Genomic DNA, 27,881 nt, shown 5'->3' on the forward strand with positions numbered 1-27,881 from the left:
CATGATGCCAATGTGGCGTCATGATTTAAAAGCCCCCCTGCGGGTCGGGTGACCGGGGTAACTGAAAGGTCACCCGACCCGCAGATACAGGGGGCTTTGTTCTTCACCACAGGGGGCATGGCTTCGCCCCCATGTGGCTACGATCACTCTGATTGGCTGTTAAAAGTGAAACAGCCAATGAGAACGATAGTAATATTTCATCAATGAAAATTGATGAAATATTACAATCCAGCCATGGCTGATGCTGAAATAGCATCGGACATGGCTGGAGACACTAAGTTAACCCCCCCGCCGACTGACGGCGCCGATAGGGCGCCGCCATGACTCCCGGCAGCAATCGGCCGCCGCTGTCACAATCTGCCACCCTCCCCCTTGCCTCCACTCCCCCCCACCTTCCAATCCCCCCCACGATACTCACTAACCCCCCTGGCCGTCCCAGGGGCTCTCCAAACGCGACATGGCAAACGCTAAATATTCCAGCATATTTTCCATTCAAAAAGTCAAATGGCGCTCCTTCCCTTCTGAGCCCTGCCGCACACCCAAACAGTGGTTAATGACCACATATGAGGTATCGATGTACTCGGGAGAAATTGCCCAACAAACTTTATGATCCATTTTATCCTTTTACCCACGTGAAAATGAAAAAATTGATGCTAAAGAAAATTTTTGTTGGAAAAATTAAAACGTCCATTTCTTCCTTCCACGTTGCTTTAGTTCCTGTGAAGCACCTGAAGGGTTAATAATCTTCTTGAATGTAGTTTTGAGTAGCTTGAGGGTTTCAGTTTTTAGAATGGTGTCACATTTGTGTATTTTCTGCCATATAGACCCCTCAAAATGACTTCAAATGTGAGGTGGTCCCAAGAAAAATCGTTTTGTAAATTTTGTTGTAAAAATGAGAAATCGCTGGTCAGCTTTTAACCCTTATAACTCCCTGACAAAAAAAAATGTTGTTTCCAAAATTGTGCTGCTGTAAAGTAGACATGTGGGAAATGTTATTTAGTAACTATTTTGTATCACATACCTCTCTGGTTTAACAGAATAAAAATTCAAAATTTAAAAATTGCGAAATTTTCACCAAATTTCCATTTTTTTTCACAAATAAACGCAAAAATTATCGACCTAAATTTACCACTAATATGAAGCCCAATATGTCATGAAAAAACATTCTCAGAATCCTTAGGATCCATTGAAGCGTTCCTGAGTTATTACCTCATAAAGGGACACTGGTCAGAATTGCAAAAAATGGCCACGTCATTAAGGTAAAAATAGGCTGGGTCATGAAGGGGTTAAAGCAGACTTTATTCACTGGCTGATAGTTTTATTTCATATGAGTGAATTGATAAAGTAACCCATTAGACCAAATTGAATCTGTCTCAGTTTATCACTGTCACCAATGCTTTAGTTTTTGATTCATCATCTAAAGTTTGTTAATGGTATTTTCCTAAAGATAACATAGATACTAGCAATGCTTCCGTGACGCTTTCCATTTTAAGAATAAGGAATTTGCATAAACATGTTGCCATTCCTCTTGTCATTATTTAACCCCTTCACCTCTGGGTCATTATTAGTTGTTTTGTTCTTGTTTTTTCCTCCCCTTCTTCCAAAAAACATATCCTTTTTTATTTTTCCATCAATATAGCCTTATGAGGGCTTGTATTTAGCAAGATGAGTTGCAAGTTTGATTGGCACCTTTGATTTTTACCATATAGTGTAGTGGAAAACAGGAAAAAAGTTCCCCAAAAGTGTGGGGAAATTGCAAAAAAGTGCAATTCCACAATTGTTTTTGAAGTTTTTATTTACCATGCTCACTATATGGCAAAACTGATCTGCCAATATGATTCACCAGGTCAGTACGAGTATGGAGATATCAAGCATCTATAGTTTATTTTTAATTTAAGTGTTGAAAAAAAATTCTGAAATTTGTATGGAAAAAAACTTGTCACAATTTTCCGACATCTCATAGCATTTTTTTGGGATCTGGAGCAGGTGGATGGCTTATTTGTTGCACCCTGAGACGACATTTTTATTGATACCTTTTTGGTGTAGATACTGTTCGGCATCGGGATTCTCCCACTGCACAGGGTAGATCCCAAGCCTTGCCTGCCTCTGCAGTCTCCCGTTCAGCTTTGGCCACTGCAGGTGCTGCTGAGCATAGACGTTGGTCCCAGCAACTTGCTCAAGCTCCTGCTGTTCGTTTGGTCACTGCTGGCTCTCCAGCCAAGTCTATGGTAACCAGCGATAGGCAGCGACGACCGGACGCTCTGGATTCTAAGTCCAGAAATCACCTTACTGAGCATTTCCATGATGTGGCGTCGCATTGGTGGTCGTACGTCAGCTGCTCTGGTGATCTGGCAGCTCCAGATTGACCACCAGACAATGTCGGCGTGAGTGTTTGGGGTGGAGCTTTAGGTATAAAAGGCTCCCAGCGACACTCGTGTGACGTTTAACCCCGTGTGTTCTTAGAGATCGCTCGCTGCATGGTTCTGCCATTACTCACTAGCAGCAGGTTAACATCTCTGCATGGTGGACCCCGTGTTGCGATCGCACTTTATTAGTTATTTTTATTTAGTGCGATCTGCCAACCCTAACAGATACAATGTTTTGATAACCTTTTATTGAAATTTATTGCAATGTTGCAGCACCAAAAATACGTAATTCTGGTGTTTCTTTTTTTCTCGTTATGCCGTTTACCGATCTGATTAATTTTATTTATATTTTGATAGAGTGGATATTTCTGAACTATTTTTTTTCAATGGAGCAAAAGTGGGGTGATTTGAAGTTTTGTGTTATTTTAATTATTTTCATATTTTTTTTATACTGTATTTAATAGTTCCCTTGGGAGACTTAATGCTGCAATAGTCTGATTACCTGTGAAATACATAGCAGGGCTTCAGCAGTGCTATGTATAGCAGTAATTGCGATCTTGAGCTGGCATTCACAAGTGTATCATAATGACAGGGATGGGGTTTTTCTCCTGATGTATTTTTTGTCTGAGTGAGATCTGACAAAACATCAGATCACATTCGGACCAGTGTTAGTCTATGGGTCCTTGCAAATGTCAGACTTTTTACTTGGACCGAGCCAGTCTGAGAGAAAAATCGCTGCATGATTGAGTTTACTCTGATATTCAGATCACACTCAGTCAATGAGTCTGTGGAAAACATCAAAGTGAAATTGAATGACATCTCAGTGCAGTCCAATTTCCATAAACTGACAGAATGAGGAAATGAAGAAGATGGAGACTTTTTCTCCATCTTCTCCTCATCCGAGAGGATATTTGGCCATCTGAATGTGCCCTAACTCTGACATTTCAGAGTAAAGACACTTGAAAAGCCAGCCAGGGATTATGTGTCTTGGCCAACTAGTCCAATGTGGTTACCGTCCGACTTCTTGCCACCCTGCTTTCCATGCCTGACAGGTTTCACGCTATAAAGTCTCATACTCACATGCGAGAAACTCGGAGGAGTCTTGCACGTCAATACCCGACACTGCCGCCGGCACTCGGATCAGAGTGTTCAGCTGCATGTATTTCTATGCAGCTGAACGCTCTGATCCATGTGTCGACGGCAGTGCCGGGTATTGACATGTGAGACTCGTCCGAGTTTCTCGCATGTGAGTATGAGCCCTAATAAATTTGAATGGATGTCATCATGCTCCATCCAGCTGTGTACTCTTTATTTTCCAACACATAATACAGAAAAAGGATAGCAATATTTTAACTGGCAAAACAGCCTAAATCAAGCATGATAATAAAATGTGCAACACAATGCATAATACAAGCGAGGTACCTGATAAGGTATAATCACCAGTCAAAAAAAAACATCTTCACCATACTTAAGGAGCTTAAGGAGCATGTGCACATGAAGCAATTAATACCAGATTAATATGATTGACAATTACAAACATTATTTATTCAACCATGATCAAAATGATGTCATACCAGCCTCTCGATCGTGTGCAGTTCTTGGTAACACCTCCATCTTGATGAAGTACAATGAGGATTTCACTTTCATGGTCCGGCCAGTATGTATCTATTGTGCATGCTTCACATACCACCATAGTAACATGTACAAATTTGAGCGTCGAACGTCCTGCAAATTCCAGATGAACTCTCCTGTCGGTGATTAACTATTGTAGAAGAATGAACCATTGTAAAAATAGCAGTACCACATCTATATTATAGAAGGGCACACATAGGGACCTGCCAGTCAGCTGGAGTGGAGCAAAGTAGAAGCTGGCTGGTTGGGCCACATCAGACTGGTCAGCCGCGATACAGAGCCTAATTCATCAAGACCAGTGTTGATCATACCAGTTTTAATGAGGAGATGTGCTGGAGTGAGATGCTGATTCTTCTTGAATCAAGAGTGTCTGACGAGTGGTGCACACCTTACCACAAATCCCAATCCAATCCCTGCTTGAGTAAGATTAGTTGTGTAGTGAATGCCATGTCTCATCTCTGTTCTCCCCAGCTCTGCCCAGTTTGTCAGAGTTGGAAAAAATGACGCGAGAGTGTCCAAAACCGCAAAGCTTTAGCGCAGATTTAATTTGCGCCAAAATTTTGTGACTTTTCAAAGCTTTTTATACATGAATGCTTTGATGAATCAGGCCCACAGTTCAGAACAGCTTTCTAAGTTTGTTTACTCTGATATACCGCATCATTTCAACGTGAAACATACCTGTGCAGCCAGTCTAATTCATGCTGCCAGTGGTTCGCACAGCACAAATCTGATAACCGGTTCCCTTTAATGAAATCTGAGCTTTTCTCATTTCCTACTGCTCATTCTGATGTAATACACCAGCTGCTGCTTGCAGTCTAGTTTTGGAAGATGAATTATGTCGACAACTCATTTAGAAGCAAGATATCTAGAGACAGGTGGACAAACATTTATACTCTTAATGAGCAGTGAATCAGTGATACTCTTATTTCTTTGTTGAATTTTTTTTTAACTCCGTTTAATTAAATTACATTATTCAGTTAAAATTCTAAATTTTACCAAAAACATTAAAATTTGAGTTTGCAGATTAGACCATCTGTTTGGTACTATTGATAAACTTTTAGCACCTCAGTTATTTGCTATTAACATGTGAGCTTTTTAGCCATGTGCAGACTTAGTTTTTCAGGTAGTTAAAAATGACACATTTTTCAAGAGGAAACTGCCTTCAGGGTATTCTCCTTCTTTTGGAATTTTTGGAAGAGTTTTTTTTTAGCTGCTATCTGCTGTGTGTGGAGTGGGTTTGACTCCTGGGCCACCTTCACATGTGCAAACCCTGATGTGGGCGTACAAGTAAGACCATTTGCACAAAGGAATTGAAAGGATTATCCAGGCTTATGTATTGATGACCTATTCTCACAATAGGTCATCAATATCAATTTGTTGGGGTTCAATACCGGTACCCCCCACCAATTATGTGTTTCTGCTCTAGTGAAAATCAGATGTAAACAGCGAACAGAGCAGAAACAGCACACTCTATGTACTATATAGAAGCCATTAACAAGAACTGCAGCTACTCAGATTCTATCTAGTTAACTAGAAACAGAGCTGCAATACCTGACAACAGCCACTAGACAGTGAATGGAGCTGTTCTATTTGGTGCTTTTAAATGTTTACATCCAGCTGCTGCCTTACTAAAATCAAGTGATCAGTGGAGGTATCAGATTCCCACTGCTTTGATATTGATGATGATGATTGAGTGGGTCATCAATATCATAAGCTTGGAAATCCACAAAAATGTTATTTTTGTGACCAAGCTGTGAGTCAGGATAGTCAAGAAATCCAAGGTCAGAAGTCAGGAGGGTAGGTCATAAACAAAGGGAAGAGACAAAAGCAAGGTCAGGTAACGTTCGGAAGTCAGAATACCAGAAGATAGCAGATCAGAGCAGAAGGAGTTAAATAGATGGATGGTCAGAATGAGGTCCAAGGTCAGGCAATGAAATATCAACATACAGAACTTGAGGCACAGAGGAAACAAACCACACCAGCTGCATGTGCATCTGGCAGAGATCTGGAAGAAAAAGCTCAGTTAAGTAGCATGGCAATCACCTGGAATAATGAACATTTGGAGACAATCGATGCCTCCCAGGCTCAGATTGTATAGTCGAGCTGTCAATCAACACACTGACAGCTCAGCATGCACCTGCATCAGATTGGATAGTTGAGCTGTCAATCAAAGTATTGACAGCTCCAGCGCGCCCCTGTACTAGATTGGATGACTGAACTGTCAGTAACTGCATACCAGGGGTGGAACCGTGACAATTATTAGCCAACTTTACCTTACAAATAGCCTGCAAGTATAATTTCAAAATAATCAGTATCAGAAATATTTAGTGCTAAAGTATAATTCAATCATGAACATTTATCATCTATCCACAGGAAACCGATTGCTATGACCCCTGCCAATGGGTTGTTTTCATACCTCCCATGGAGTTGAATGGGGAGGCATCACATATATTTAGCCAACAACCACAACCGTATACAATTCCGCCTTACTACTACTACTGATACTGTAGGTAGGAGGTCACCAACTCTACTGATGAATGTCTGAGGAATCAGGTCCTTACCAGTATAACATTCATCACTTAGAGTTGATAAATATTTATGGCGGTTATAAGAGATTTGTGTTATTGACAACAATACAATCTACAAAATGCAACAGTCAAAAAGAAAATGGAAACAAACTGTCTATCCTACATATAGGCGTAAGGCCCCGTTACACACAACGATGTCCCAGCGATCCCACCAATGATCCGACATGGATGGGATCACTGGGACATAGTTAGGCTGATCGCTGGTGACCTGTCACATAGACAGACTCACCAGCGATCAGGTCCAGCGAGCAAGCTGGTATCTAGGGTAAACAGCGGGTATCCAAGAGCCACGCTGCTCTTAGGTACCTGCTGTTTACCCTAGATACTAGCGTGCACGCTGGTATCTGGGTAAACAGCGGGTATTCAAGAACCGCGTGGCTCTTGGTTACCCACTGTTTACCCTAGATACCAGCGCGCAGCGTCGCTGATCGATGGTCTCCCGCTGCCACATGCAGCGATGCGTGCTGGCCAGTGGGAGGCCAACGATCAAAAAATGGCCCAGGGCGATCCTGCACAATCAGCGATACCCTGCGGGGGGGGCGGTCGCTGATGGATGTCACACACAGCAAGATCGCTGGAGAGATCACTGATGCGTCACAAAATCAGCGATCTTGCTAGCAATCTCACGGTGTGTGACGGGGGCCCTTAGATGACCCATTTTGATGTAAGACAATATAACACTTTAGCATAAATTCTTTAAACCGATGTGCTATGTTTACTATGTAAAGAACAAGAACACATTCATGTGAGCTAATTTTTTCCCATCATAAAATTTATGTTTTTTAAACAAACTGGAAGCTTTTCCCAAATACATAATTTCGCAAATATATGTAGCGATCAATGCATATGTTCCACGTATAAAATCATGAAAATGTCGTACAAATGAAAACAAGGCAGACATCTGCATTATATTTAGAAACCGCGGGTTTGGACACTGTGTTTTATTTTATTAGCTCAGCAAGAAGCCAGTTGATACGGTAATTTCTTCAGAGAACATAAAGTGTGTTATACGTTAATCGCAAATACAAGGCCTTAAGTCTTTGTGGGTGGCCTGGCTCGCATAACATCAGTGATTCTCTGCAGATATTTTGTAGATCACTGATTTACTTGGAATATCAGAAACCTGCAGTATGAAGTGAATTTGATTATGATGGTATCAGTCTACTAAATATAAATAAATTCCATGGTAATAAAACATGTCAGCAGTCCTGGTATAAACTCAGGGCTGGATTCATACACATCATTCACAGAGCTGTTTTGCTTCCAAATATTATTATAAATTGTGTAGCAAATTATTGCAAACTCTAAGTTCTTTAGGGCATATTTATTAGTGATGGCTAATTTTTAGACAGTGTAAACTTACATTAAACAGTCTTCTGGTTCATGATTTTTGATTATTTTGGCCCATCTTCGGACTGTGCACTCTAAGTTTACAACACCTATTAATAGTTGGCATAGCTGGCTTAGTTTGTGATAAAAGTTTGCACCAAATCTTTATCATTGTCTCACATCTGGCCAATCCCATTTCTCAATGAACTACTTCACTTTCATTGAAGCTACGCCTATTTTTGAACAAGTTGGACAGTGTCAAGAACACATAATAAATGGAGTGTGAGGTTATGTGCCCACGTTAGCATTTTTAAGCGCTCAGAAAACCGGACTCCTTCCCAGAAACCGCGCGTTTTTTTCTGCGCGTTTTTTGTGCGATTTTTGCACAAAAAATGCGCTTTTTTTTCCGCGCGGTTTCTGGGAACATTGAAAAGGACTAAAAACGCAGAGCAATGCAGAAATTAATGAACATGCTGCGTTTTTAGCCGCTAAGTGTTTTCTGAGCGTTTAAAAACGCATGCATTGGCACAAAAAGCCAAAAATGCATTAAATTAAGCGTTTCTGCAGCGTCTGATCTGGCTCAAATGCTGCTGAAATGCTTACAAAAACACAACATGGGCACACAGCCTGACTTACAAATGATAGTTCTTTGGCACGAGTTGCGTCAGAATTCAGGAGTTTTTAGCTTGATGACTATCAGTGTTTTTTGTATTTGGTGTTTTGGCTTGTAACAATTTTGGCGTTTGTGGTGTTTTTCTATAAAAAATATTATGCAATGAGGTATAAGGTTTTCTTTTCTCTCCTTTTTTTTCAGGTAGGCTTCTGTTTTTTAGACTTCAAAAATATCTTTAAAATGCATGTGTTTAATAAAATAAACAGCAACAAATATTTGTGAAAGATAATCCGCTTTCAAATCGTTGACAGTGGAAGTTCTTATTAATAGGGGGTCCACCATCATGAATCTCATCTGTTAGAGTAAAGAGAGGCAACCATCCAACTTTGGTGGGCAAGTACTTTTATGCATTAAAGAGGATGTCCGGTACTTTAGTATTGATCGCCTCTCGTTAGGATAGGTTATCAATACGAGGTTGATGGGAGAGCAATCCTGCTGGTAGCCATATATGCTTTCTTGTGGCCACTATGCAGTTGATGGAGATGCGCAGTTTGATAACATCAACCAAGCCGGTTGTCGCCGGCAACAGCTAATCGACGGGGTGCTTGGTGTTGCACCCACACCCAACTGATATTGAGGATCTATCGTAAAGAAAGACCGTCAATATTAAAGTACTGGACAATCCCATTAAATAGACAGCAAACAGATTTTAATGGAAATCAAAGCTGACAGTTTCCCTCACATATCACAGGAGAACCCTGAGGTTCCCAACAATGGAACATATGGGAATATTTTGAAGTCGGAGGATCAATTTAAGAAAAACATTTTGTGCAAAACAGAGCAACCTATTAAGACCTTAAAAGGATTGACTGGCCTTAGGCTACAAGTCTGCATTCACAGTATGTAAATACAGACACTGAGCGCTGTGAGAATTCTCCATTCCCAGTGGAGGCACATGGCTGCAAGTATGTGATTTGCCTAAATCTGGTCACGTGTTAACTTGATGGGCATGGCTTTGCTCAATGCAAATGTAGTGAACGAGGCCACACAGTCTAGTGGGAATAATGTGGCTGGGAGTATGCAAATCGCATACTTGTGGTCACATGATGGTTCACTCCCAGCGATGGCACCGGAGAATACTTGCAGTGCGCACGCTATGATTACTCACAAGTCTGCAGTCACATAGAGTAACTGCAGACTTGTGACCTAAGGCTGGAAAAATCCTTTAATATAGATTAATACTGGTAAAGTGATAGAACAACTGTCTATAGAAATCTCTAAGATGAAGTCTCTCATTTTCTAACAGATTCCATCTGTTTACGGCAAACATTTTCAATTCAAAAGTTTTATTTCAGAGCTCACATGCATTCGGTTTACAAACAGAAAAAACATCAAGAGTTGATACAAATGAGTGACTTTTGAATATAACATTATTTGAACAGGATAACATTTATTTACATATAAATAGATGCATGATAGTGTAGTGCTTTACACTCTCTATGTAGTATGGCCCTTTCATCACTAAACTATTGGAGCGCTTGGTCTACTCCCGCCTTACTCGCTACCTCTCCACTCACTCTCTCCTAGATCCATCACTGTCTAGCTTCTGCCCCTTACATTCTACAGAAACTGCACTCATCAAAATGACCAATGGCCTTTTGACAGCAAACCTTAACAGTGACTACTCTCTGCTTGACCTTTCTGCAGTCTTCAACACTGATGACCACCACCACCTACTCTCTATTCTCCAATCAATAGGCATAAAGGACACTGCTGTCTTCTGGTTCTCTTCATATCTTTCTGACAGCTCCTTCAGTGTATCATTCGCTGGATCTACTTCATCTCCTCTTCTTCTCATTATTGTGGTCCTGCAGGGGTCAGTCCTTGGCCCTCTTTTCTTCTTCTACATGGCCACATTTGGACAGAACATCAGCAAATTTGGCTTTCAGTACCATCTTTATACTGATGACACACAACTATAGACTTCATCCCCCTGACCTCACGCCTGCTGTACTACAGAACACAAGTGACTATATGAATGCAGTTTCCAGCATCATGTCCACTCTGTATCTGAAACTAGTGTTGAGCATTCCGATACTGCAATATCGGGTATCAGCCGATATTCGCTGTAACGGAGTTCCGATACTGAGTTCCGATACTTTTAGAATATCGAATACCGGAATCGGAAGTTCCCATAATGCAATGAGCCATTTTATTCAGCCAATGAGGAATCCTAAGAAGTGTGGGCACATCCTGTTATGCATGTTAGGCATGGTAACTAATGGCATGGCTGTGATTGGCTGCGAGCAGGCCACCAAGCTGCTCCTCCCCCAGACACACGCTGAACAGTGATCTATGGAAAGTGAAACTAGTGAGGGAGGAGGAAACGACCATTTGTCATTTCAATGCCAGAACACCCCCCCGTACGTTTATCTTAGAAGCAAGAGATGATATCTTGGAAACAGTGCAGACTAGCCACAGAAGGTAAATTACTTATTGTCTGCATTCTTCAGCCCAGATATGCACTGAGATTATGTGAAAAGTCCGGACAACCCGTTTAACATAGTCAATATCTTTGTAACTCCGAACGTCTTAAAAAAAAAAAAAAATAATTCCTGCTATTCCATTTGATTGGGCTAAACCTCTATGACTTTAATGTCTCCTCCACCTCCCCCAATACATTCTACATTATTCTTAGTTGTTTTCCTTCATGTAGAATTAACCTACAAGGAAAGTAAGGGTTTTTTTTCTTTCCGATATTTGTGTCCCATTGACTTGCATTGGTTTCCTGTATCGGAATCGGCGATATCCGATATTTTTGGGGTGTCGGTCCGATCCAATCCGATATTTTCCGATATCGGAAGGTATCGCTCAACACTATCTGAAACTCAACCATTACAAAACTGACCTTCTTCTGCTCCCGCCGTCTATTAACCTCCCTAAATCTAACATCACCATCTCCTTGTGTGGCACCACAATAATGCCCAGGCAGCAAGCATGCTGTCTGGGTGATATGTTTGACACTAATCTTTCCTTCACCTCCTATATATAATTTCTTGCTTGCGCTTGTCGCTTGCACCTGAAGAACATCTCCAGAATCTACCCCGCTATCACCATGGAAACAACAAAACCCCCACTATTGCCCTGATCCAGTCTCGCCTTGACTTCAGTAATTCTCTATTAATTGACCTCCCCCTTACTAAACTTTCCCCTCTCCAGTCTATCCAGGGTCATCTTTCTGGCTAATTGGTACTCTGACGCTTCCGCTCTGTGCCAGTTATTGCCCTGGCTGTGAATGCATTATAGAATTCAATTTAAATTGCTTGTTTTCACCCACAAAGTTCTCCACAGTGTGGAACCCCCTACATCTCCTCCCTCATTTCTGTTTATAGGCCTACCTGCTCATTACGCTTTGCAAGCGACTTTCGAATAGCATCCACATTAATCTGTACCTTTCACTACCGACTCCAAGAATTCCCCCGAGTTGCACCAATCCTCTGGAATGTTCTACCCCTATAAATTAGGACTGACCACAACTTACACAGTTTTAGGTGCTCCCTAAAAACATCTTTTTAGGGCATCCTATCACGTTCCTTAATCAAAGTCCTTTTTCTATATCGCCCATTCACTATTTCTCTGAACATAATTCTCCATCAAACTCCGCCATAACCAAAAGCACTACAAAAATTGGCTGGTGACTAGCTCATGCAGCCCTTATCTATCCCCCCATTCTGTATGATGGTTGGACCATCATTGTAAATAAGCACCTGTACTTTGTGTCTCCCACATCTCATTGTAGATTGTAAGCTCTTACGAGCAGGGTCAACCTTATTTTTGCTTTAATTATTGTATTATCTTTAACTTTGTTACTTATGACTGTTGTATATGAACATGTTTAATTGTAAAGCACAGTGGAATATGTTAGCATTATATAAATAAAGATTATTATTATGGCCATATTTGTTTATACTGTACTATTGTGATAACATATAGGAAATAACTGCCCCTTTGCAGATCACCCATTTGAAAGGTCGAAGGCATTTCGTTGTTTATCAGACACATCAATAATTTTAGAAGTTTACTAACTTATACTTAGTATTGCAATTTATTACAACTTCATTCTATTAAAGTGAATAGGACTGAGCTCTACTTCTGGACACATCCACTACCAAATGCATTTAACAGTGCCTAGAAAATAACAAATGGGACACCTTGGCCCATTCAAACAGTTGATCTGTGGACTTGCTGAGCGTTGACCAATACCAATCTACTATTTAGGGCTTATTGCAAGGAAAGGATAATAATAAGCCATTAGTTTTAGGAAAATGGATAACTAATTTAATGATTTATCTAATGCATGAATATTGAGGAATATTTAATTGATAAACCCAGACTTAATATTTCTTTTCATCCCATAAGGATCCACCATCATCTGTGTCACTTGGACTTCGCATGGAGGAAATGATTTTCAACTTGGCAGATACACATTTGTTCTTCAATGATTTAGAAGTAAGTACTCCATTTGATTTAACCATCTTAGTCAAGTTACTATGGTTCTGTGTTACATTATGTCGTGTCCATGGAGTTGACAAGCTCCCTTATTACCCATACTAGGAGTTATAGTGTCCTCCACAGTTGATATTTCCTATCACTCAATTTCTATCAAAGAGAAGAACTAATTACTTTCAGCCCTGATAAAATGGGTAGAGGAAAATTGACCACACAAATACATACAATGTTTGTTCATGACAAAACCTTATTCTGTCAGATTGCATTTAGGTCCTTTTCAACAGGGAACAAGTTTAAAGGTGCAAGTATAGCTGATGCTCTTTTGTATTATTATTTTTTATTTATTTTTATGTTCACCTGAACTTTCAGATATTGTTGCTCTAAAGTTCATTTAGTGAATTTCTATCAATGTTACACTATAAAAAGGAATTAATTTGTTTAATCTATAAAGTGGGATTAAGTCTGTATTTGTACTTAGAGTTTTGGACATGCAATGTTTAACAGGGTTTAATTTTTGCCCCTGGATGTCTCTTTTAAGTGTATAGCAAATTACTGAGATGTCTAGTTACACAGCAATTTTACCTTGTGTTTTTATGATACTTTTGGATTTTATATGTTTTTTCTTTTCAATTGCACCATGAACTGAACTGGGTTTAATGTTTTTTATGGCATTTTCCCACAGACTTCTTTATAGGACTTGAAAAATGGTATAAAAGTGTAAAAAATGTAACAAAATAGTAATGTTTCTTGTGGAAAGCAGATTACAGATTACATTAGTGGTTATATATGAAAGATACAGAAAGAACATGTATGTAGACTTGGCTAGGCAGCAGTGTGAATTTTAAGTAACTGGTTGATCAAGTAGATTCAAATCCACACTTTTTGTGTTGGAAGTATCACTAATTGTTGAAATCAACCAAAGTTGTATAAATAATTGTAGTGTACTTCATTACCTTTTCCTGCCTTTTCTTTCCCCAACGCTACATTGCAATGTTCTTTAAATTCCCAATTCGATATTCTTTAGAGATGCATTTCAACCATTCACCGGCAGAATGCAAACACTGTCTTTCTACAATCTGTGTGTGGGACTCTCCCTCTCTGAGGCTCTCTGCGTTTACCCCTTAGGCTATGTGCCCATGTAGTTTTTAGTGCTGCGGATTTCTCCCTGCGGATTTTGTTAAATCCGCAGGTAAATCCGCAGGTCAAAAGACCTGAGGTTTACCTGCGGATTAGCCTGCGGTTTTGTCTTGCGGTTTCTCACCTCACAATGGTGAAGGTAGGAAACCCCACAAAGAATTGACATGCTGCGGATTGTAACCCGCAGCAAATCTGCGCGGAAAAATCCGCAGCATGTGCACTGTGGTTTTTTATTTCCATAAGAAATAAAAGTACTGTACAGCGCAGCAGAATCTGCAGCGTGTGCACATACCCTTACTCATGTCGAGGGAGTTCCTTGCTAAGCAACAGTTGATAGGAGCTTATACAGGAGCTTATACAGGATCTTCAACTGAATTGAAACTGTATTGCAGCAGCAGTAGTGTTTGGGAAAGAAGGAGGCAAAATAAGACAATGAAGTATATTACATAAATATAATAATAATGCAAAGGCTAATCAATAATTAAAGAGTAACAATTGTTTTAATTTGTATTAAATAAATCAATAGTACACATGAAAATAAGCAATTTCGTAATATATCTTATCGATGAAACCTGCTTCTTTCTCTGACAGAATTGGTCAGTTATAAACAACATTCTCAGTTCTAAAGTAAAAGTTGTATTCAGTGACAGACTTTACTATTACTGAGATAGGAGATGGCAAGTACTGTGGATACAATTCTATATAGATAGGAGGAGCTAGAGACAGAGCTCCTTACTATCTAATTAGTGGTAGCTGCCATCTCTTATATAGATGGGAGGAGCTAGAGACAGCTCCTCCCTTCCATCTAATCAGTAGCAGCTGCCGTCTGCTATCTCAGTAATGGGAAAGTCTGTCTTCATTGAATACAGATTTTACATCTGAATTGAGAATTTCAATATTAACTGATCAATTTTGTCAGTGAAGGAGGCAGATTTCTCTGATAAGATATATTACAAAATTGTTTGTTTTCATGTGTACAATTGATTTATGAAATAAAAATTAAACCAACAGTTACTCTTTAACCCCTTCTCGACCTTGGGATTTTCCATTTTTGTATTTCAGTGTGTTGCTCCCCTTCTTCCCAGAGCCATAACTTTTTTTTTTATTTTTCCTTCAGTAAAGCCATACAAGGGCTTGCTTTTTGTGAGACAAGTAGCACTTTTCAGTGACTCCATTGATTCAACCCTATAGTGTATTGAAAAACGGGAAAAAAGTTCCAATTATGGTGAATTTGCAAAAAAAAAGTGCAATTCTACAATTGCTTTTTGTTTTTTTTTATTTGACTTGTTCACTAAATGCTAAAACTGATGAGGCTATATGATTCTCCAGGTCATTATGAGTACGCAGATACCAAACATATATAGGTTATTTTTTATTTAAATAGTGAAAAAAAATCCAGAGTTTGTAACAAAAAATAATGACAACATTTTTCGAGACCTGTATCGTCTCCATTTTTCATGATCTGGGGCTGGGTGAGGGTTGATGTTTATTTTGTGTGCCGAGCTGACATTTTTATTGATACCACTTTGAGTGTCCGTTATTGCATTTTGTTAGGCGTTGGGTTCCTACAACTGCACAGCAGGAATCCAGAGCCTTGCATTCAGCAGTCTCCCATTCTCCATCGACCGCTCAGGAGCCTGCACAGCAATTCTGGCATTCCAGACACCCTGCTCAGACCAGCTCTGTGGGTCTGGCTGTTGCTGCCACCTTTGGGCCAGCAATAGCAGCGCAGGCTGCTCAGCAGCAAGCTACTTCAGAGGCTGTCCTCAACTCACGCTACTGGGCATGCTCATGAGACGATCTCCCATTGGAGATCGGAAGTCACATGCACAGGTCCTTGTCGTGATCTGATTGGTCCATCTCAGGGATCTGGAAGCTTCCGGAAGGTCCCGGCTATAAAAGGTTTGCATGGCTGCTCAGCCATGCGCTAGTATAGACTCTACTTGCTACATGTGTGAATGATGACGGATGCATGAACCTGCGAATGACTCATTAAGATTCCCCTCCCTCTGATATTACGTGTGTGGATAGGGACTTAGTCATAGAGTCAGCACCAGTCAGTGGCACGCTACAGGCCACAGTGCATATCATCACCTAACTAGCGTCTGACAGTGCACCCCTCCTGGGTACTGTCGCATAACGGCTTGTATCTGCAGCACCTGTGGGCGTCCTCGGTAGCGACGCCGCACGCACGGTAGGTCTAGACGGACTCTGTCCCTCTGCCATGGGCCCAGCTCCTGTGACCATATACCGTGCGTGCATTTCTCTGAGATCTGTGAGTCCAGCAAGCTCAGTACTTATGTTTATGTCTAAGGCATCTCTGTGAAGTTAACAGAGTACGCCCAGTGCACACCGGGTGATGTTAAACCCGTGTGCGATATACCGCCATATTGTGTGTCTGCCATTATATAGCAGCAGTTTAACACCCCTGCACGGTGGACCCCGGGTGGCGAAGTACTTTCTTTTATTTTATATTTAGTGCTTTCCACCGTCCGTAACAGCATTTTATTGCAATTTTGCGGTGACCAAAAAATTGTAATTCTAGCGTTTTGATTTTCTTTCTCATTACACTGTTTAACGATCTGATTAATATAGATCATTTTAATAGATCAGACATTTCAGAATGCAACAATACCAAACATGTATTTTTTATTTTATTTTGAATGGGGCAAAAGGGGAATGATTTGAAATTTTATATTTTCATTTAATTTTTTTAATACTCAGCCCTGCTTTGTGTAGCAGAAATCATGATTTACAATGACAGGCATGGGGGTCTTCTGCAGACCCCCATCTGTCATGACAACCCATCGGCACCCCATGGTCACATGACAGGTGCGCTAATGGGCATTTCTTGTAACGCAATTATGGTTAGCGTGTGTTATGCCACTGTCAGAGATTGACAGCAGCATTTAACTTGTTAAAGGGAATCTGTCACCTCATTTTGGTGGGCTATGTAAATGCCTTGTGTCCGGTCTGATGGGCGGTGTGTCATCTCCTTTCCTCCACCCCTCCTTGGCCTCTGTCCGCAATAATTCCAGGAATTTCAGTAGTTGTCCTCCATAGTACATGCGTGCGCAAGGCAATCTTGACTCGCGCACGCGCAGTATGCTTTGCCCAACTATGTCCCGGAACACAGCAAAATATTTCCGGGACATAGTTGACCGGCGCAACACACTAATGCTTTTCAGCTCTGCCCACAGTTGGGCAAAGCATACTGCGCGTGTGTGAGTCCAGATTGCGTTGCGCATGTGCATACTCTGGAGGACAACTACTGAAATTCCTGGAATTATTGTGGACAGCGGCCAAGGAGGGGTAGAGGAAAGGAGACGTAACACCGCCCATCGTACCGGACACAGGACATTTACATAGCCCGCCAAAATGAGGTGACAGAGTCCCTTTAACAGCCGCAGTTGGATTGCAAATCCACCCATGGCTCTTAGGTGCACATGACAGCTGATCAGATTAGCTGTTATGTGCAGAGATAGATGCAGGCTAAGTGCTGGAGCCCGAATCAAATGCAGTGACACGACCTTGGATGTGTGTATGCATCCAAAGTCATAAACAGGTTAAATGAAAAAGTTTAGTCACTTGTTAAACAATTGATATTGTTATTTACAGTAATTGATACATCAAGTGATATTAAAATGAGTACTAAAGTTGGATGACAGTAAAAATCTTTAGGATATACAGGTTCTGCTTAAGAAGACCAACTGTGTGCTAGATATGAGTAAACCAAATTGCTGTACCCTGGTCCAGTGGCTATTTCAGTATTTTATGGCAATTAGGTGGGAACTTTTCAATCCTCCCCCTACCTACCACAATCCTCGTCACATCTTTTGAATTGTAGGCTTAGCGTAACGTCATTGTTGTGGCATAATGCACGCATGTTATCATGATGGGCCTATAATTCAGAAGAGGTGCCATAGGTTCCACTGGGTAGGGGGCTGCTGGACCATAGTCCTCCAAAATGATTATCTCATCTCTGCTAGTATACTTGGGTATACTAATAGATCACAGACTGAATATGAGTCAACAGTGTGATGCAGCAGCAAAAAAGGCAAATGCAATTCTAGGATGTATTAACAGAAGCATACAGTCTAGATCACGTGAAGTCATTATTTCCCTCTACTCCTCTTTGGTCAGACCTCATCTGGAATATTGTGTCCAGTTTTGGGCACCACATTTTAAAAAAGACATCAACAAACTGGAGCAAGTTCAGAAAAGAGCGACCAGAATGGTGACCGGTCTGCAAACCCTGTCTTATGAGGAAAGGTTGCAGGATTTGGGAATGTTTAGTTTGCAAAAGAGAAGACTGAGAGGAGACTTAATAGCTGTCTACAAATATCTAAAGGGCTGTCACATTGTAGAAGGATCAACTTTATTCTCATTTGCACAAGGAAAGACTAGAAGCAATGGGATGAAACTGAATGGGAGGAGACACAGATTAGATATTAGAAAAAACTTTTTGACAGTTAGAGTGATCAATGAGTGGAACAGGCTGCCACGAGAAGTGGTGAGTTCTCCTTCAATGGAAGTCTTCAAACAGAGGCTGGACAGACATCTGACTGGGATGATTTAGCGAATCCTGCTTTGAGCAGGGGGTTGGACCAGATGGCCCATGAGGTCCCTTCCAACTCTACGATTCTATGATTCTATGATTCTATGATTCTATGTAGGTCTAATTAGCAATGCTTTATGCAAAAATTTGCAAATTACATCTCCTTTATAGAATGATAGTACAAATAAACTGGTCTAAGCCCCTCACAACTACTATTATTTGCTTAATAGAAAACAGTTGACCACATATGTTGCTTTGCTGATTTGGCACACTTCAGAAATAAGTAGGGAATATGTCACATTTCGTTACAGCCTTGACTGCTAAAAGACAAAAAGGGTCCCATTTCTTAAAGGGTTCTTCCTGTGAATGGGTGATAATAACTTGAGAAAATGGAAATAAACCTTTAAGAGATGGTGTGACTGGTGTTATTCCTTTTTGCAAAAATAAACAATTTCGGCTTCAATACAGCATCACACGGATGTGATGAAGAGATGCCAATAATGACTTCTGTTAATGAATCAATCTACTTTAAAAAAAAAGTTCCTTTTAAAACTTTTAGGCTATACTTGAGCAGCACAATATTTTTTTTTTATTTTTCCTAAGTAAACAGGCACATTTTTTATATTTGCATAACTATATAGCCGTCTGAGCAACATGTCAAGATTTGAGCTAAGACATTGGTAGTTGAGTTGTAAAAAAGAAAACACTTTTTTTTTAGAGTGAGATTTGCCCACTCAGGGATTTCATACTTGCCTGTAGGTACAGAATGATGGGCATATTACCTCAACAAGCTTATTTAATTAAGGAAACTGCTTTCTCCCATACTTTAACTGGAGCGCATTATACAAGCCACATTCAGTTTCACCAGGATATAGGCAGCTGTTTATTTAAAGCCCGACTGTTAAGCAAGCTTGTGGCACGGCTGCCAACAGGCATTAATCATCAAGATGCTGTTTCACTGGATTTTGGAAATGTATGTTATTTCAGACAGAAGAAGGAATCTGAAAGGTTTTGAATTCATCTTCTCCTGATCAAAGTTAATTGGCAGCAATTGGCCTTTAAATATTCCCTCATGTTTCCTTTTACAAAATCAGACGAAACACACCTTATTCAATGGATGAGCCAAAATCATTTAAAAATGCCAGTATATGACAGGCTCCCAGTGTGGTTTCTCCAACATCTGTCCTGTATTTTGACTCCTTTTCATCTGAAGAGAAACTCCTCGCGGATGAACTGGCAAATTATATCGCAATCAAATAATTTACATGTACTTTGTTTTCCTTACATTCCGGGGAAAAATATTCCTTTCACTCCAGAGTCAGAATTATTAGGAATTATTTTATGTCACATTCATTTTTTTTTTCCCTGTGTTTATCTAGGGAAATATAAACTCCCCTTCCTTAGGTCTGGCATTACTATATTAGTCTATTTCTTAAACGTCTGTTTAATTTTTAATTACTATACTTAAATCTGTAATCTACCTGCCAGTATGAGTTAAAGGAAAAGTAAAAGGTCCAATTAAAGAGTTAACTTGATTTTTGGTAATTCTTCAAAAAATTATCTTGTCGCTTATGATTTAAGGAATACCCAAATAATGACAATGGCAGTATCCTTGTTAACTAATATACATTAAATAAGAATTTGGTAGTTATTTTGTGCCTTTTCAAGTAGGAAATTTTTGTGCCAATTTGGTTGTTTTTTGCTGATTTTTCTGATGACAAGATAATCTGTCTGAAGTCAAAATTGCTTCTTGAAAACCAAGCCTACTGCATGCAAGTCTTCATACTTACAATGCAATTGCTTTCATGTAAAACCTAAAATACTGCACTGACAGAAGTCTATGGGGCCATACCGCACCTGTAATACTATATGGAAATACATGTAAAATAAGTTTCTCTTATAAATCCAACAAAATTGTGCCATGCTCCATTGAACATGGTTGAATTGAACATTTATTCCATTACAAGTATTACTTTTTGGAGAGAATATCTCTATATTATGGCACCTTAAAGTGACACCTGACTTTGTAGAATGCATGATCTGGAATCACAACTACAAGATAGTATTGCCCCATAGAACATTACGGTTGCCATTTTAATGGTTCCACCCATTATGGATCCATAGTAACGTTATATAAAGAAGAACAAAAGGGATGGCACTCACCGCTCTGAAGTAGTGAATTTATTATAGGATAAAAAGCATAGGCTCGGGAGAGATGTCTGAACTGTGGACAACGGCCGCTTCATGCCAACTGCGCTTCAATGGGACCCGGCCGTTGTCCACAGTTCAGACATCTCTCCCGAGCCTATGCTTTTTATCCTATAATAAATTCACTACTTCAGAATGGTGAGTGCCATCCCTTTTGTTCTTCTTTATATAACGTGGCTATGCATGTTTTACTTTGGATTGAGCACCCGTTCTATGGGTAGTTGGCGTGCAGCGCCGGTGTGTAAAATTGTACCGCACTATAGTGCATATGAAGGTGACAGCGGTGCCGAATTGTTTTCTTGTTTTTTGGATCCATAGTAACACGAAAAGGCCAAAAGTCCTAAGTCTGGGGCTGCACAATGAGATATTCAGCTTGCAATGATCTTCGTATGTGACATTGAGATTTGCAAGGTACTGTAACAAGTAAGTCTGACAAAGTCAGAAACAGTTGTTTTCTTTGCAATTTGCTTGTTGCAATCTTGACACCTTGTGTGTTGCAGTGTTACCCTATGCTGGTATGTAGAAGCAGAATAAAGTCACGGCCAAATATCCTGTATAGTTCCAGCCTAAAGCTAGTTAATAAGCTTGTCTTTATGCTAGTAAACACTAAAGATGATCACATCTTTTCAAAATCACATTAGCTAGGTTCAACAATCTCTTAAAAATGTTTTCATTTGGAGCTAATCATTTCACTGTGAATATCAATACTGCAAAACGTCCAATTGCCCTAACAAAACATTTGTAACACTCAGAGGTCTCCTAGCGATATTTCTAACCCTGCTGAAGCTGCTTAAAATAAACACAGCCTTAGGTAATGTCAATGTTACCACGTCATAGAAACAGATTTTTCACATTTTTTTCAAAATAGTCCAAAAACAATCCCTTTTGGTCATTTGCAATCAGGCAGACTCTTTACAGAACACCGTCTCAAAATGACGGTGTCGCTGTTAGAGGTAACATCATCTGTTGTGACTTAAACTACTGATGTATCATATATTCCACCTCTTCCCTTTTTTTAATGACTATGATAATCCCAACTGATTTGCTGTGCTTTACCAAGTCATGTGATAGCCAAAAGGCATTATGGGGAAGCCTGCCAAAGGTCATGTCTGCCTTCTGTAAATGATGCAATATTCTGCAACTTGTAAAAAATTCAGCAGCCTTTTTTGATGATTTGCGTGAATGAAATCTCACATTTTTCTGACTCACTGTAATTTGATTTGTATTGACTTGGTTCACTCATCTCTAGTAGTTATACCACTTTGTTCACAATTATCACTGGTGAAGAATTCTGTTAAATCAAATAAGGGGAGTATTTCATGTGGTTAAGATAGAAAATAGTAACAGTTTAGAACTGCAAATATGCTGTTAGGATTTGTGGATCGCACCAAATGTAAATTATGAGAAGGTGCAATTGCAACCCGGGGTCCACAATGCGGTGATGGAAAAACTGCAGCTAGAGGACAATGGTGGAGCGTAGCTGCGAGCAAGCACCGTGATCACACCGAGTTAAAAACCACTCGGTGTGAACAGAGTGCAACATGCCTGACTCTGTTACTCCACAGGGCAGTACCAAGACTGAGAGCACTCTAAGCTATGCCCTGTTAGCTGTCACAGGAGCATAGAGTAATAGACACTAGTGGGGTCCCTATAACTCACCCGACCACTACGCTGGTGATTGAACCTGCTCTGACACACGGTGGCATTTGAGCCCGCGCCTGAGGATGCCCGGTGCAGATGCTAAGTTCAAGCGGGAGTTCCTACCCTACACTGCCTGTCTAGAAATGCACTCGTAGTGCTGTTAGTGGTATACGTGCAAGTAATAGAAAAACTGACGGCACATCTAGAACTAGTCTGAATAGGTGCATACCAAAAGGTAACTTACATATTAAATAGAAAATGGTAGCACACCAAATATGAAATATGTGAAATACGAATAGCAAAATGGCTTTAGTAATACATTTCATAATGGCTTTTGTAAGGCATATCAAATATGAAATAAGTGAAACATGAATAGCATAATGGCTTTTGTAATCTAGAAAAACATATGAGATACTTAGCACAAAATTTGGCCAAAAGATGTGAGCCCAATCACCAACGACAAGGTGATCTCAGATTGAATTGGTCCCTATACTGACTGCCTAGTGTGAACTGACCTCTGGCTAGTAACATGATAAAGCCTGTATATATAGGACGATAGGAACCAAAACATGTGATTGAATGCGATTAAAATTACCACTTGATGAAGGGCGGAGTGCTCAGTCAGAAAAACAGTATACAAGTAATAGAAAAACTGACGGCACATCTAGAACTAGTCTGAATAGGTGCATACCAAAAGGTAACTTACATATTAAATAGAAAATGGTAGCACACCAAATATGAAATATGTGAAATACGAATAGCAAAATAGCTTTAGAGATCACCTTGTCGTTGGTGAATGGGCTCACATCTTTTGGCCAAATTTTGTGCTAAGTATCTCATATGTTTTTCTAGATTACAAAAGCCATTATGCTATTCATGTTTCACTTATTTCATATTTGATATGCCTTACAAAAGCCATTATGAAATGTATTACTAAAGCCATTTTGCTATTCGTATTTCACATATTTCATATTTGGTGTGCTACCATTTTCTATTTAAGTGGTATACGTGCATACAGGATGGTAACTGACCCACCAACACACACAGCAAATATGAATGATCTTAGCACACTGATGGTTGTGCCAAAGATCCTTTAATAGATAATGCCAATCAGACAGGACCTTGCTAGGAGACCAATCCAGAGCCGGCACAGGACCTGAGCAGCTGACAGCCGACCATCAACGAGCCTTCTCAGTAGATCGAATCCTGGACAGCCTCAGGAACGACTGCTCGCCGCTGTCTATTGCAAGTTACCATAGCTGGACCTGGAGAGGCAGCGGTAACAAAGCGCACAGCCCGAGTCTGAGCAAGACACTGAGACCAACATCTCTTCTGAGCAGCATCCACTGCAGTCGAGACTGAATGGAAGACCGCAGGAGAAGACAAGGCTTGGGATCCCTCCTATGCCGGGGAAGAATCCCAGCACCTAACATATGCCGGAAATAGTGACAGTCTGGAACAGCAAATATGCAGCAGAAATATGCTTTACGTGCATAGAATTGTATTTGAATTAACATTGAGTATAAATTAATGTGGAATTTATGTGTTTGTTGGTGTCATCAAGGAGACAACTGCTGATTAAGAACAGTCAGGCGGAATTTATAGAAATTGTCTTCAGCAGGTGTCAGCAGTAAACTTTTGGTGCAGCCTCAAACTGACTCCTGGGATATTCTTGTTCTGTCTATAACACGGTCATAATTTAAAAAAAAATGACAATAAATTACTTGGCAAAAGGATCTTGATGCATTGGGTAGCCTGACAAGTCAAAACAAGTAAGGGTCATAGTAAAACATTCTTTACGTACCGGTATAAGCATTTCCTACAGTTCATGCCAAGTCTAATTCTTCTCTACATCCTCCAGCTGATATCCCAGTCATAAAACTGATAATATGGAAGTAATCTGCTTTAAACTTGTCTTTGATCTATTGAAATTTTTCGTATACTCATTTCAGTTGAAAATACCTTCCCACATTTACGCCTACATAGGATGGAGGCATTTTCAATGTAATAACAGCTGACCATAGCTCTGTTCAACTTTTCTTATCTAAAAACCAACCAAGTTTGCATCTTGTGAATTACCAGTGGTTTGCATTAGAGCTGGCTTTGTGCACTAAAAGTAGCAGAATACCTTGAAGCACAGTGACTACTCACTGCTCTTTTTTTACTTAAAGGTGTATTCCCATCTTGTAGAGTTATAAATAGACAAAAATGTCGTACCTGTAAGTTACTCGCACACCTCATTGCCAGTGGAGAGATGGTCCGAGTTTTCATCAATGTGAATAGGATTTTCGAATTGCTCCCTAATGAAATAATTGAACAATAGGGCTCTGTTCTTGAAAAAGTTTTCTATCTAAAATGGGGCCACATTTCCTTTGCAAATATATTTTTGGTAAATGGTGGATGGGAATACCTCTTTAGTGCTGGAAAAACTAAACAATTCTATTATATGGTACATCCCTTTCATATATTTTTCAATACATGTAGGCATCATATGCAAGATTTTATTTGCTTTAATGTTGCACATTTTGGGTTCCAGTTGACTATAAGTGACTGACATAATTATTCCTTAAATCTTATTCAGATGTTTTTTTATTTCATTTAGACATTTACAGTGGGGAAAATAAGTATTTGACACACTGCCGATTTTGCAATAGAGACAGAATAAAAAAAATCCAGAAAATTACATTGTATGATGATTTTTACATTATTAATTTTCATTTTATTGCAAGAAATAATATTGATACAATAGTAAAACAGAACTAAATATTTGGTACAGAAATCTTTGCAATTACAGAGGTCTGACGTTTCCTGTAGTTCTTGACCAAAATTGCACACACTGCAGCATTGATTTTGGCCCACTCCTCCATACAGATCTTCTCCAGATCTTTCAGGTTTCGAGGCTGTTGCTGGGCATCATTGAGCTTCAGCTTCCTCCAAAGTTTTTACATTGGGTTTAAGTTTGGAGACTAGGCAAGTCCAGGAACTTGAAATGCTTCTTACGGAGCCACTCCCTAGTTGCCCTGGCTGTGTGTTTTGGGTCAGTGTCATGCTGGAAGACCCAGCCATGGCCCATCTTTAATGCTCTTACTGAGGGAAGGAGGTTGCTGACCAAACTCTTGCGATACATGACCCATCCATCCTACCTTCAATACCGTGGAGTTGTCCTGTCCCCATTGCAGAAAAGCACCCCCAAAGTATGATGGCTCCCTCACCATGCTTCACGGTTGAGATGGTGTTCTTGGGATTGTACTCATCCTTTTTCTTCCAAACACGACGAGTGAAGTTAATACCAAAAAAAATACTATTTTGGTCTAATCTGACCACTTGACCTTCCTCTGGATCATACAGATGGTCATTGGAAAACTTCAAATAAGCCTGGACATGTTCTGGCATAAGCAGGGGGATTTTGTGTGCCCTGAAGGATTTAAACCTATGACAGCGTAGTCTGTTACTAATGATAATTTTTGAGACTGTGGTCCCAGCTCTCTTAAGGTCATTGACCAAGTTCTCCCGTGTAGTTGTGGGCTGATTCCTGACCTTTCTCAGAATCATCTTTACCCCACGAGGCGAGATATTGCATAGAGCCCTAGACTGAGTAAGATTGACAGTCATCTTGTGTCTTCCATTTCCTAATAATTGCGCCAACAGTTGTTGCCTTCTCACCAAGCTGTTTCCTATTGTCTTGTAGCCCTTTCCAGCCTTGTGCAGTTCTACAATTTTGTACCTGGTGTTCTTAGACAGCTGTTTGGTCTTTGCCATGGTGGAGAGGTTGGAGTGTGATTGAGTGTTAAGGGCCTGTCACACTAAGTGATATCGTGATATTGCTAGCAATATCACTATAACGTCACTGGTTTTTGTGATGTTATAGCCATATTGCTAGCGATATCGCTATGTCTGATACTTACCTCTGACCGCTCCCCCACTGGTTATCGTTGATCACACGAGAGCATCCTGGGCCGCTTCTCGTCGTCAGCTTCCTGCTGGGCTTCCTGCTGTGGCGACGAGCGATGGACGCGGGCGGGAGGACGTCAGGATCGCCTCGTCTGACAGGTAAGTAATGACCCCCGACCACTGCTATGTCGCTGGTGAGATCTGCCTGTGTGGCAGCTCACTAGCAACCACTTAGCGATGCACCAGCGATCCTGACCGCGTCATATCGCTAGTCGGGATCGCTGGTGTATCGCTAAGTGTGACAGGACCTTTAGGCAGGTGTCTTTCATACAGGTAGCAAGTTCAAACAGATGCAATTAATACAGATAATGAGTGCAGAGTAGGAGGGCTTCTTAAAGAAAAACTAATTGCGAGAGCCAGAATTTTTGCTGGTGGTAGGTGAACAAATTCTTATTTCATCCAATAAAATGCAATTTATTTTCTTAAAAATCGTACAATGTAGTTTTCTGGGTTTTTTTTTATATTCTGTCTCTCACAGTTGAGGTGTACCTACAATAAAAATTACAGACTTCTCTATTATGGAGGGAAAACTTGCACAATTGGCAGTGTATCAAATACTTATTTTCCCCACTGTATAAAATTAGTAAAAGAGAAACAGACTTTATTGGCTCAGTAAGAGCTGAGATTGCTTCATACCAGGCAAATGCAGATGTATTATATAGCTGGCATCTGCATGCTACTGCAGCAACTGGTGGTTGCACTGATTGCTGCAGTTTAACCACTTAAATGCCTCTCTCAGCCTCTGACAACAGCATTTAAATAATGCCATTACCAGTGTACGCATGCACCAGCTCCCATTGGTGGTCCACAATCTTGAGGAATATATGGGTTTTCTTGTAAAAGTCAGCCAGACTGAGCTACATAGGAAAACAGCAATTAAATAGTATACTACTATACTATTATACTGTGATACTGCAGGATATAGTTTAAGCGATCGATTGATTACAGATTGAAGTCTTCTAGGAAGACTAAAAAATAATATAAAAAAAGTTAAAAAATTAAACTGCACCCATTCCCCCTCAACAACCCAAAAAATTAAATGTTTAAAAAATAAATATATTTAGTTTTATTGCTCTTGAAAAAGTCAAACTATGAAAATTGTTAAAACTCCATGTTAAATATGAAAAAAAGTTGAAATGCCAGAAGTGATCCGATTATTCTGTTGCCGCACTCCTCCCTTTGCCCCCCCAAAAAAATAAAATAAATCAAAACATCATATGTACCCCAAAATGGCAATAAGTAAAAATGTGAGCTCAGTTAGCAAAAAAATGTATACGTCTCAAGGAACAATGATAAACACAATTCTTTACAAACTTTTGATTTGTTTAACCACAAAAAATATAAAAAAT

General features: G+C 40.1%; 1 protein-coding gene across 4 annotated transcripts in view; it reads left to right on the forward strand.

Moving 5' to 3' along the window:
- Positions 1-27,881, forward strand: part of EYA1 (EYA transcriptional coactivator and phosphatase 1) — a 162,613-nt gene that overhangs the window by 97,133 nt on the left and 37,599 nt on the right. For all 4 annotated transcript variants that reach the window (XM_073583848.1, XM_073583851.1, XM_073583850.1 and 1 more), the window contains exon 11: positions 12,948-13,037. In XM_073583848.1, coding sequence (XP_073439949.1) covers positions 12,948-13,037 — 90 coding nt within the window. The remainder of the gene's footprint in view (positions 1-12,947; positions 13,038-27,881) is intronic.

The sequence above is a fragment of the Dendrobates tinctorius genome, unplaced genomic scaffold (assembly GCF_039654945.1).
Source record: "Dendrobates tinctorius isolate UK_male_01 unplaced genomic scaffold, ASM3965494v1 ptg000082l, whole genome shotgun sequence".
Lineage (NCBI taxonomy): Eukaryota > Metazoa > Chordata > Amphibia > Anura > Dendrobatidae > Dendrobates > Dendrobates tinctorius.